The sequence below is a fragment of the Propithecus coquereli genome, unplaced genomic scaffold (assembly GCF_000956105.1).
Source record: "Propithecus coquereli isolate 6110/MARCELLA unplaced genomic scaffold, Pcoq_1.0 Scaffold232, whole genome shotgun sequence".
Classification (NCBI taxonomy): Eukaryota; Metazoa; Chordata; class Mammalia; order Primates; family Indriidae; genus Propithecus; species Propithecus coquereli.
In genome coordinates this window covers 4,005,564-4,017,790 of record NW_012147864.1, presented here as the reverse complement: position 1 = coordinate 4,017,790, position 12,227 = coordinate 4,005,564, and the positions used below count along the sequence as shown (strand labels likewise).

The 12,227-nt window shown below is 60.0% G+C and overlaps 1 protein-coding gene across 1 annotated transcript in view; it reads right to left on the bottom strand.

Annotated features, from left to right (window-relative positions):
• Nucleotides 1–1,168: 1,168 nt before the first annotated feature.
• The window catches only part of ONECUT3 (one cut homeobox 3), a gene marked incomplete at its 5' end in the record, with an annotated part of 16,945 nt that continues 5,886 nt past the window's right edge, over nucleotides 1,169–12,227 (bottom strand). The window contains one exon of the mRNA XM_012645363.1: nucleotides 1,169–1,461. Coding sequence (XP_012500817.1) covers nucleotides 1,169–1,461 — 293 coding nt within the window. The remainder of the gene's footprint in view (nucleotides 1,462–12,227) is intronic.

Genomic DNA, 12,227 nt, shown 5'->3' with positions numbered 1-12,227 from the left:
GTGGCCCCCTCCCTGCGAGGAGCCGCGGGTCCGGTGAGGCCGCGAGGAGAGTGGGGTTTCCTCCCAGCCTGGGGTCTTGAACCCCGGGAGGCGGCGCTCGGGAGTCTTGGAGGTCACCCCGACGGGCGGGGCGGGGAGCTCGTCCTCGTGTCCGCCCTTCCCCCTTGTCAATATTTTTCTTTTTTTGGCAAAAAAATGGAGCAAGCAGATTCCACCTTCCTCAGCATCGTCGGAGACGTCCAGGTTCGGCCGCTGCCCCTCCAGGCCCCGGGCGCGGGGGCGGCGGATTCCAGGGGCTCCAAGCGGCTGCGTGTCCCGGGGCCTCCTCGGGTCCCGTCCGGGTGGGATCTGGACGTCGCCTTCCGTCTCCTGGGCTGTCTGTCCCTGTGTGGTTCATCAAGGTGCCTAAAGGTAAAGTGAACTAGAGAGGGGTGCCGGGGGCGTCTGGAAGTTACCCGCATGTCGGAGCCCGCCGGCCCCTCGCCCGGGAGGGCTGGGAGGGGCGCGCCGTGGGTGCCGGCCCGCCGGGCCTCCCCGGGCTTAAGGCAGGCGATTCTTGGCACAGGAGTCCCGGGGGCAGGCGCGGCGCGGTCCTCGGGGTGGGGCCGTCCTGCCCGCGGGCGGAGGGGGCGGGGCGGGACACGGGAGGGTCCACTTGGGTGGGTTTTGGCGACTCTGCAAGGGGCTGGGTGGCGGGACCACAGGGCACCTGCTCCCCGGGAGGGAAGGAGGAAAGGAAGGGTTTTCCTGCCTCCCTCTTTGGGGCGGGGAGCTTCTGGCGAAGGAGGGGTTAGTTATTCTTAAAATTCCTTTTTTTAAATACCCGGTTTATATTTCTAGAATGTGCTTCTTGACCCGCTTTAGGGGACCACACAGCGAGCCCCCTGGGCGTCCTGAACTGAGAGGGGGTGCTGCGGGACCCCTTTCTGTGTCCCCCTCCCCCCTGGGGGAGCAGGAGGGCTTCCTTTGGCCTGGCGGGGGCTGGAATGCAGGGAGGAGGGGGCCCGTTTTGTGCACGTGGGCTGGGGGGTGTGCTGCGTCTCCCCCGCGACAGCACCCCGTCCGCGCGCCCCCGGGGGCGGGTCTCCGGCGGGCAGGGGCGGGCGGGGGACGCGGGGACGGAGCGCCCGGGCCGTCGAGGCGCAGAGGGCGCGGGGCCGGGGGCGCCTCAGGCCTTGGAGAAGGTGGAGGCGGCGCCCGCCGGGCCCCCGGGGGCCGCGCCCGGCTCCTCGGCCCAGCGGTTCACGCAGCGGCGCCGCGCGTTCATGAAGAAGTTGCTGACGGTGTTCAGCTCCAGGCCGAGCTGCTGCGAGATGGTGACCTGCATCTCCTTGGACGGCCGCTTGTTCTCCTTGAAGATGGCGATGAGCGTGCGGCGCTGCAGGTCGGTGAACACCAGGCGCTGCTTCTTGGGCTGCAGCGCGCGCTCCTTCTGCTGCTCCTGCTCCTTGCGCTTGCAGGCTGCGGGCGGGCGCGACGCGGCGCACCACAGCGCGGGACGCGGGCGACGGGCAGGCAGCAGGCAGCGCGCGGGCAGGAGGGAGACGGGGACAGCACGCAGCCACGAGCAGAGCGGGACGGGTGAGACGCCAGGAAAGGCAGGGACGCAGGGAAACGCGGACAGGGGAGGGAGGGACAGCGGGCGACAGAGCGACAGGGAGACAGAGACACACAGGGCAGAAGGGACGGGAAACAGTGAGGAAGGGAGACAGCGGGGAAATGGAAGGCGAGGGGGGCAGGCAGGCACGGGGTGGGGGGGGACAGAGAAGGGGACACAGTAAGCGCACTTCTGCAGGCACTGCCACCACCCCCTCCAGTCCCTTCCCCATGGTGCCTGTCCCAGGCGCCTCCTCCCCAGCCCCATAGCCCCAAACCCCTCACCCCGCCCCCCACCTAAGGGCTTCCCATCCAAAGGGCAACAAAAATTGGTGTTGGTCCCTTTCTCCCCTTCTTTCCCAGGTTGGGGAAAGGGCATGGAACCTCTATAGGTGAGTTATCTCTGGCTCAGCGGAGCCTTAGGTGAAAGAAATGGTTAATTGATAAGTGCCGGGGTGCATTGCAAACCCCAGCCACCCCCTCCTGCAAGGATGGGGCAATCAGGTTGCCTCCTCCCCTGGGCTGTCCCTGCAAGGCCTGGGGACTGAACTTAGGGACCCGGTACCAGGCTGACACTGGAGTCTGAGTCCCCTCCCCCAGCCTCAGGCTGAGAACCACCTGAGCTTGGTCTCCCTCTAGCACACAGGGGACCCTCTGGATCTGAGAGGATCCAGGACTTTGGAGGAGGAGGTGACAGTGCAGAGACCACCCCTTCCTCCCCCAGGGGAGCAGGTCGCCTTTTCTCTCTGGCCACCCAGCATAGAGCAGGCGGCAGAGGTTGCACCACAGTCTGAGATGCTTGCAGAGCAAAACAGCAACAGCTGAGAGTGATGCCGCAGGGCTGACACCTGTATCCTCCCTGCCCCAGCTGCAAAGCAGACACCTCCCCGCAATGCAGTGTGGGGGGTAGTGGGTGCAAAAGATGCACTGCTCCTACCTAGGGGATGGGCCACCAGTCAGGTGGGATACTTTGTGGCATCAGCTTGAATACGATCAGAATCTCAATTTCTTTCCTGCATACCAGTCTGGGCCTGGGGGCGGGTGGAAATTCTGCCCCACTCTGCCTCCTCCTGGGCCCCAGAAGTGGCCAGTGGCGCATGCTGTCCTAGCAGGTCTCTGCTCCCTGTCCCTCCTCTGTGCCAGCCCTGGTGGCCTACTGGGATGGCACAGCAAGCTTGCTTTTTTTTGGTTCCGGAACAGCCAGAACAGATGACATGTTAGATCAATGTCCACAAAAATAAATGAATGTTCCCTGTGTGGTGACTCATGTCTCGGGGACAACAGGTTCTCCCATCCAGTGTGTGAGCTGACATACACTTCACTTCCTCTGACCTGGGATGGGCAGAGCTTCTAACTGCTGTTTCAGGTTTCAGGATTAAATCCGATGATGGCTGGAGCTATTGGACATTTTAGAAAAGCATCTAACATGGGAATAAACGCAGGAGAAACTGACAAAACAGGCTATAATTATAAAGCTATAAATAATATTCCCTGGGGTAAGAGGATAGGAGGTAAATATTGTATCCATGAAACAAGTACAGAATGCTGTGAAATAAAAGACATCATTAAAGAGTGAGAAAATATTCTTATAATTTAAATATATAATAGTTGGAATAAAATTATTCAATGTAAGGATTGGAAGACAAAGTTAAGCAAATATCTGAGAAAATAGACCAGGGTAGAAGCGGAGGTGGCCAATGAGAGAAAGATGTTAATAGAGTTAGAGAATGAATTAAAATGAAGGAGGTTTGTCATCTGATCAAAAGGCAATTCGAAAGTAGAGGAAGAGATCATCAAATAAATAATAAAAAAATCTAGAGCTGAAGGACAGAAGGTTCCAGTTTAAAAGAGCCCATCAAGTCCTCAGCTCAATGCATGAAAAAGGCACATTTGAGCCTCCTCCATGTGAAATGTTGGAGCACCAGGAATAAAAGGAAAATCCTAAAAAGCTTCCAGAGATGAAAGCCAGAAGTCATATCAAATATTGAGAATCAGAACAGCTTTGGGTTTCTGAAAAGCGAGGAGGCAGTGAAGAATGCTTTCAAAATTCCAGGGAAAAAGTCTCTTCAGCTAGAATTGCCAAATATCCAAACATCGATCATGAAGGTGCAATAAAGATATAGTCAGACGTTCAAGGATTCCAAAAGTTGACATTCCGTATGCCCTTTCTCAGAAAGCTACTGGAGGATGTGTTCCATCCAAATGAGGAGGTAAATAAAAAAAAGGAGGGGAGAGTGTAGGATTCAGGAAATGGGATCCAACCTAGGAAAAAGAGAAAAAGGGTCCCCTAAATGATGAGGAGGGGGGGACCCTGGCAGACAGTTAGAACAAAGCAGCTGTGACATGTGGAAAATCCTATTGAATTGGTTTTGCATTTTTGTTGCAGAATGTGGAAGGAATTTATGTTTGGCAACTGTTAACTCCCGGAAAATCAAACAGTTGCACAAGAAAGGAAATGTAATCCTAGTACTCTACATGGCTCAGCTGTGGATGCTCCTCACTGAAAAACCACAATAAGAGTAATTACTGAATATTGATTTAGGCAAAAGACTATATTTGTAACTACATTGAGAAGCTGATGGAAGGGGAGGGTGTAGGTACAGACGTAGAAAGGTGGCAAAGCAAACCCCAGAAGACACTGTGCCAGGTAGCCTTTTGTGTATGAAAGGAGAGGGAAGAACGTACGTTTGTATTTTATCCGCATAAAAAAACACTGGAAGGAGATATGAGAAGCTGATAGACCTCTCACCTCTTTGGCCACCTGGGAGGGGATCACCTCACCTGTTGTAATCTTCGGTTCATTCATTCACTCATTCATTCATTCACTTAGTAATTTTCTCCCAACTCATCCTACCTTTACAGTAGGGGCAGAAACACAAATGCTCCTCAGAAAGCTCAGGAGTTCTTTGTGTCAAGAGCCTCTCATGTATCCTACCCTTCAATCCTCACAATGCTTCCATAAAGAGGAGATTTTTCTCTTTATTTACTTTATTCTCTTTATTTACTCAGAGAGGGTAAGCCACCTGCCCAAGGTTGCCCAGCAAGTCCCCTCAGGGGCAGGACAGGAACCAGAGGGGAGATGTAGGTCGCCCCCATCCTACCTCCCAGTCCCCAATCAAGTGCCCAATGGGGGCCCCGGAGGCAGAGGCTGGGGGAGGGGCCGGGCGAAGCAGAGTCGTGAAAAAACTTCGCGTTTTGTCGATCGCAGCAAAAAGAGGCTGGGCTCGCCCCCCTCCCTGGCGTTCAATCTAATTACAGCTCCTCGCAGCCGGATCGATCCGGGCTGTTTACCGCGAGCAGCTTTGTCATCGCCCATCCCCCACAGCCCGGCGGGGGTGGGAGCGGAGTGGGGGGAGGCGCCGCCCCAGCGCCCACCCCCAGCGCGCCCCGCCTCGCCACGGCCACCTCGCCGCCCTCAGCCCCGCGCGGCCCTAAAGGTCACCCCTGGGCCTGCCGCACAGGTCGTGGTCACGGGCCCCTTTTACCGACGTGAAAACTGAGGCGGGAAATGGACCAGACTGGAACCGAAGCTGGACTGACCCGGTGCTGAACAGCAGCCGGACACTGCGGACCCGCGTGCCACCTCTTCCGGGCAGACCTCCGCTGGCCTCTGCCCCATGGTGTCCCCAAGTCACCTCCGTCACACCAATCTGCTCATCGCCACCTCCTGCACCTCCTGTTTTGTTCGCCGCCCATCCTCCGCATCCTCATTTGGGACACGAACCCCATCCTGAGGTCCTCTTCCTGCCTGGAGACGCCCTGTCTGTGGGGGATGGGGGTGGCCCCAGACCCAGACCGTCAAAATCACGCGGGAGGAGTCCCCAGCTCTGGGAGCCCGGGCCGGTCATTTCCTGGCAGGCCTCAGTCCCTCCTTCGAGCGTTCCTCAGCGCGGGCCACCTCTCCTCCCCCTGCCCAGTCACCTCCCTGTCCTCGTCTGGCACCTGCGCCTGGCTCAGCCCCCACCTCCCTGGCCTCATCCCTGCACATTCGGACCTCAGGGCCACTGCCCTGGCTGTTCCTGGCTGTTCCCGAGTTCCCCAAGGGCTCCCGGCCCTCCTCCTAATCTCTGCTCGGGTATGGCCTTCCCCTCCGGGACACCTGACGCCCCCATTTAAGTCCCCCATCCCCCCTTTTCTTCTTTTTATTTTTCCCCGCACTCCCTGGAGTGAAGGTCTGGGTGGGACCAGACTCCGCTGTCCCGTCAGCCCTGCTCCTCCCGCACCTCCAGGGCTGAGGCTCTCACGCTAAGAACAAAGGATCCCCAGGTACTTTAGTTTAGTATTTGGGGGGCCCAGCCCGCCTGTCTCCCCCAGTGATCAGTGATCAGTCTTTTTGTAGTCCGAGATGAGGAGGATTGGGAGCTGGCTCCTGGGGGTCCCAGAGGCCCTGTGAGGAGATCAAAGACCACCTAGAGGAGGCTGGGACCCCCACCCCCAAACCTGAGCCCCAGGGCGTGGGGCACTGAGCAGACGCTAATGGAGCAGTGTCCGGCCTCCCAGGCCTCCCAGCCCCAGGGCAGCCTTTCCCCAGCCTGCGCTGGGATCCAGCACCAACAAGCCGGGTCATTTTCTTTTCTGGGATCAGGAAAACCTAGGGGAGCGGGGAGCATTTCAGGAGAGCAGCCTCCCCCTCGCCCAGTTGTCCCTGCAGTTCCTGGTGTGTCCGGCAGAGGGCAGCCGGCCCCACCCCAGCCTCAAAGGGGACGAGGTTTGGGCTGTGTCTAGCGGGGCAAAGGGAGGGGACTTGGCGGAGACCCTCAAGTTCCAGCTAAAAGCCCTTTGGCATCAGACTCCCTGGGACTTGGCCCCCACAGCACCCGCTCCCCCCCAGTTCCTGCCTTTCTAAAAGTCACTGGGGTCACCAGACTCCCCAGGGACCAGAGAGGGTGGCAGACTCGCTGCCCCACGGACTCCCACCCGGTGTTGGACTCTGTGAGCTTTAGTTTCATTAACACAACACAGCCATCACGGTCGGGCTTCAGGAAAGGGTTTAGCCAGAAAAGTCCAGAATGAATCTGGCAGGGCTGAAATGAGGTTCCCGAGCTCCCCTCTGGGGGTCCCCAAGTGGAGCTGAGCTCTGGGCCCCACTTGCTGTGTGACTGTGAAGCGTCCCCCACTCTCGGGGCAGGCCCCCAGCCTGGTCACTTCTCCAAGAGTCTTCCTGCCGGGAGGAAGATTGGAGAAACCAAGGTCAGGGGCAGGGAGTAGGACTGCCACAGCCAGAGAACTCCTACACATCCCTCAAGGCCCAGCAGCAATGGCTCCTCCCCCAGGAAGTCCTTCCCCTCTCCCACAGCAGAACCCTGGCTTGGCAACCCCAGCGCTGACCCCATGGGGCCTGAGACCCCTCTGTTGCCCAGCACAGAGTGGGTCTACACGAGGTGGCTGAGTGTGTTTGTCTGATGACTAACATGCCCCTGGGTTACTCCCCTGTGTGGGTGGTGGGACACTGGGAGGGGGTCTCAGCCCAGACTGGAAGACCTTGCTGAAGGGGACTCAGGCGGCCTCTTCCCTGGAGGGCGGGGCAAGACAGTGGGACCCCCAGCACCCTCAGCAGGGTGTGATTGGGGCCTGCTGACCGGCAGGTGGGGCCCTGGATTCGGTCTCCCTGCTGCCACCAGAGCTGGGGTCCCACCTGTTAACTCCCATCATCCCCCACAGGTGATCACATCTTTCTCCTTCCTCCTGTCTGTCTGTCTGTCTGTCTCTGTCTCTCTCTCTCTGTCTCCTCTCTTGCCATCCCTTCCCTCCCTCTCCTCAACCTCCCTTTGCTCCTCCCCTTCCCCTCCCCTCGTCCAGGGGCGCTGGGTGACTGGGCTTGTAACCGGGGTGCCGGTGGGTCAGGTGTCTCCACCACTTCCTGTGCCCGAGAGGGGCCACCTGTGGCTTCCTGGCTGGGCGGTGGGCGGGCGGCTGAGCCGGCGAGGTGTTTGCTGTGAGTGCCTGCTGTGTGCACAGGGGCTTGGCTACAACGCGGGGCTGTGTCCACACACCTGCAAACCACACGCGGGTGTGAAATCTGGGAAAACCTGGGACTGTAGCGAGAGCTGTCCATGCCACAGACAAGATGGGCCCACTTGTGGGGACGCGGGGGTGGGGGTGGGGGTGGAGGGGCGTGGCCCAGAGGAGGTGGCTGTGGTGGCCCTGGGCCACAGGGAAGAACCACGGCCGGCAGATCTCAGCGTGACATTCATTTGCAGCTGGCGTGGGGTGCAGGAGGCTCAGCGTGCATGTGGGGCGGGAGGGCTCTGGGGTGTGCAGGGGTCTGGCGTGGGTGTGGGTGTCACCCCTGTGGAAGTCTGCTGTGTCGCCGCAGCACGTGGGATGTAGGTCCGTGTCCACTTAGTCCCTGGGATGGTCCCTCTCTGCCCCTGCCTGGGCTCCCCTGGCCACTCCCAGTCAGTGGGGACGCCGGGCCGGGCTCTGTGGACACCGGTTTCCTAGTTCATCAAGCGGATGCAGCGACCCAGACCCTGGTGTCCCCACCTGTGAGTTGGGGTGACGGTTGTCAGAACCTGTGGCGCAAGCTATGAATGAATGAATGCCAGAGCGAGCCCCGAAGCCACTCATTCATTCGCCCATCCATGTTTACCCAGCGCCTGCTGTGCCAGCGCCAGACAGGCCGGGGCTCCACGGCCAGCCCGGCGGGAACAGGAGTTACTCTGGCAATCGCAGATACGTGGCAAGCGACGCCTGCCTGGGATTTGTTCCCAAACTGCTCACTCCGAGCAGTGGGGGGGACGGAAGTGACCTCTGAGTGGGTGTCTGGAGGGCGTCAGTGTGGCCTCCGCGTGGGGACAGAGCTGGGCACAAGCCCAGGTGTCGGGACAGTCAGGGGGGTCGGTGAAGCCCAGCAGATGGCTGGCACTGCTGGGTGTGGCACGGCCAGCAGAGGCCTGAGTCCAGGTGGCATTAGCAGGACAGGACCCCCGAAGGACAACTGGATGATGCCCAAAGGTGGGCTAAGAAACGGCCCCAGGATGCAGACATGGGGGGACTAGAGTGGCCGTCCCCGTCCGTCCGTCTGTCTCCGACTGTCTGGACAGGGCACCACCAACTGAGCCATCTTGTCTGTCCCCTGGGGGTCCGTCCACCCGGGCACAGCGTGGGGTGAGCAGCAGTGAACCTTCCTCCCCCACCGGCCACCTCCTGCGCTGGGCTCCGGCTTCACGCAGCAGACAATTCAATACGGACCTGGTCCCCGACTGGGAGGATGACTGGTTTCCTTGGTGATGTGTCCTGCCCTGGCCACGAGCTGCCCAGCCCCAGATATGGGGAACGCCGATGCCCCCACCCTGGTGGCTTGTCCCTGCCAGGCTGAGCTGAGCTGAGCATCCCCCAGTGGCCTCTCCCGGCCAGAGCCAGTCGGTGGTGACTTGCCCAAGGTCACACGTCCAATCGCCCTGGGGGGCCTGGAGCACACACCTTAACTCTCTTTGTCTACACCCTGAGCACCTGTGGGAGCCAGAAAAAGGGTTCCCATCGGTGGGGGGACGTGGGGTCTTCTCCAGGGAGTGTGACCCATGACCCTGCCCCCAGGGGCCTCACCAGCCCCACATCTGTCCCCACCCTGTCCCATCTCCCCCTCCCCTGCCTGCCTGGCCCACCTGCCCACACCTCACCTCAAGGCCTTGGTACCCAGCTTGGCCTTGGGAACAAGCGCGCCCCCCTCTCTCCCTCCCTCTCCCCACCGATGCCACCTCCCCAGATGGGATTTTAATGGCCGCATTTTCAAATGAGTTCTGAGCCTTTCAAAGACTTATCAGGGAAATGAGCGGTGGCACATCAACTCCGCCTGCCCCTCCCTGGTGGCTCCATCTGGAGGCCACTTGTAACTTCATGGGGTGGGGGGCCTGGTGAGGGGCAGGGACAGCTCTCACACTCGGACACTGAGCCCCAGAGACGCCCCCCATTCAGGCACCTGCTAATCTGCAAACGGGGGCAGACAGAGTCACCAAACACACACACACACACACACACACACACACACACACACACACAGGGCTTTGATTTTTTTCAAAAAAAAAAAATAATAATAACGTGAAGGAGACTCAGGGGCCGGCAGCTGGAAATGGATTTGAAAAAGATGACAGGAAAGGAACCAGCGATAAGCAAAAGGACAAAGAGGCCGGCCCAGAAAAGGGGGAGGTTTGACCCAGCGTTTCAATTATTGAGAAATTAATCCACAGATACTGGCGCCGGGGCGACCCGCCCCGGGAGGTATGGGCGGCAGCCCTGCGGCGACCGCAAAGGGTTTGGAATAGCCTAAATGCCAGGGGGGCGGGGACGTGATTAGATAAGGACTGAAATGACCAAACAGCGGAACACTAGGCAGCTGGCAAAAGTGACCGGGACGTGCGCTCTTTGCGGATGCGAAATGATCCCGCCGGGTGTGGTGGAGGGACACCGGCGCGACACAGTCCGAGGCTCTCCTTTACGTTTACAAAAGGAACAAGAAAAGGAAAATAAGAAAGCATTTGCACCTGTAGCTGCTTGAAACGTGACCCCGCTCAGAAGGGGAAACACAGGCGTGGTTTGCGGAGGGAGGAGAGCGGAGGGCCCCCTCGTGTTCCGTTTAAATTTGGAACGTGGTGAATGTGTCCCCTATTTAAAAGTAACGTAGATTTTTTAATTTTTAAAGAACCGGAGAAAAAAGCAGAAGGGAGGTGGAGGAAGAGAACAGGAGCGTTTGTTGCGCTTCCACCGCGCGCTGGAGCAGAGCACACCCGAGGCGGCCGCCGCTCCGGGAGCGCACGCGGAGAACGGCCCGAAGGCGGCTTGAGGTGCGGTTTCCCCCGGGGTGCGATGCGGGCGCCTGTTGGGCGCTGCGCTCCAGGCGAGCCTGGGGCCGCGGGTGTGCAGTGCGGGGCGAGGGGGGCGGGTCCCGGGTCTCCTAGCGCCGGGCGCGTGCGTCCAGGTCCCGCCAGGCTGCGGCGGGCAGGTGCGCTCTGGGCGCCCGCCCCCGCCGAGGGCTCCGCGGCTTCCCGGGCGCTGCGGGGCGGCGTTGGCCCACTGCGCAAAACCGAGGCACAGACATCCCCCCGGCGAGCCCTTGGATGCCGAAGGGCGCTTGGAAACTGGTGGATCCCAGTGGCTCCGCACCCAGAGTCCTCTACTCCCCCACCCCCAGTCTCCGTGGGCAGGAGCGACCCTCCAACCCTCCTGCACTAGGGAGCACGTCTGGCAGCATCTGCTCAGGCGCCCTGAGAGGTGGTCTGGCGGGCAAAGCTGGGGGCCAAGGACCACCCCCCAGCCGCCAGGGCGCACGTCTCCAAATGGCGCAGCCGTAGCCGCTGCTGCTTGGAGAGATGGGGTTTTCCCAGGTGTCCCCACTTCTCTCTGCAACCTTGCACGTGCCAGACCCGCCCGAGGGCGGTTGGGGGTCCTGAGCCGGAGTCCACAAGCCTGTCCTAGAATGTCCGCTATACCTGCGCCGGGGGGCACCTCTCTCCTGCCGCCTGCGCCTAGTCATGGCGCATCTCTGTCCTCCTTTCTCTCTGCTGTGACTCTGTGGCTTTGTGCACCTGACTCTGTAGGCCAGAGGGGTCCCCCCACTGCCCCCCACATCTGCCCACACAAGACTCCAAAGGGAAAAGGGTGCCGTCTGTCTCCCAGCCGCACCAACATCTGCACCTGTTTGGCAGGGGGGAAACTGAGGTGCGGGTGTCCTAAGACTGCCCAAGGTCAGGTGGGTCTCCCAGGCCGCCCCTGGCTCCGGGCCCAGCCTCCCCCCTTGCCCACTAGCGCCGCCTTCCCTATTGATCAGGGACCGTATTTAATTAAGAACTTGATTCAAACCAGCCGCAAGCTCCCCCAGTTAAGCCGGGCTGCCTGCTGGCTAGCTACAAAGAGATTGTGGGGGCCCAGCCTCACTCCCCACAGCCGCCTTGGACTTTCCCACCTCCCGGCCTTCGTCGCTGCTGGTCCCACCAGCCAGAAGCCCCCCTCCCCACATCCACGCAGGAGGCCGGGGAGTTAGGCCACTGTGAGGTGTTGCCAGGAACAGTCTACCCCTTACTGGCTGTGAGGGCACAGAGGCAGCCCGCTAACCGAGGAAGGATGAGCTCTAAAGTGGCCCTAAGAGCCCCCTCAGGCTGTGGGGCAGAGAGGAGCGAGGGGTGGGAGTGGGGCTGGGAGACCAGCGAGGAGGAGAAGGAGACAGCTGCCAGCAGCAGCAGTTTAGACTAGAGTGGTAATGGTTGACAGGGAAGAAGAAAAAAGAATGGGAGAGAGATTCCGGAAGAAGAATGGCCAAGTCTTTGGTAGTTCTGGGGCTTCAGGCTAAGAGACTTCAGAAAAAAGGAGCCAAACGTCAGGTTCAGCCCCTCCTATGCAAGCGACCCCCCAGAAGCCTCTGTGTGCTTATCTGTGGTGTGGGGGTGAGCGTCCCAGGTCTCCGGCTCTGACATAATCACAAAAGGGGCTTGTTGGGCCTGGGGCTGGCGGCAGGGAGGAGGTTCGCTGGGAAACACAGAAGGTGGGGATCCTGGTGGCTTTGAATTGGACGTGGCTCCTACCCATCGTCCCTGAGGGTCTGTGGTGGTCTCAGCATGCCCACAATACTGTCACCCTCAGGGAGCTGGAAGGGGAAGCACAGGACTTGCAGCCCCTAAAAGATGTGGCTCCTGGCC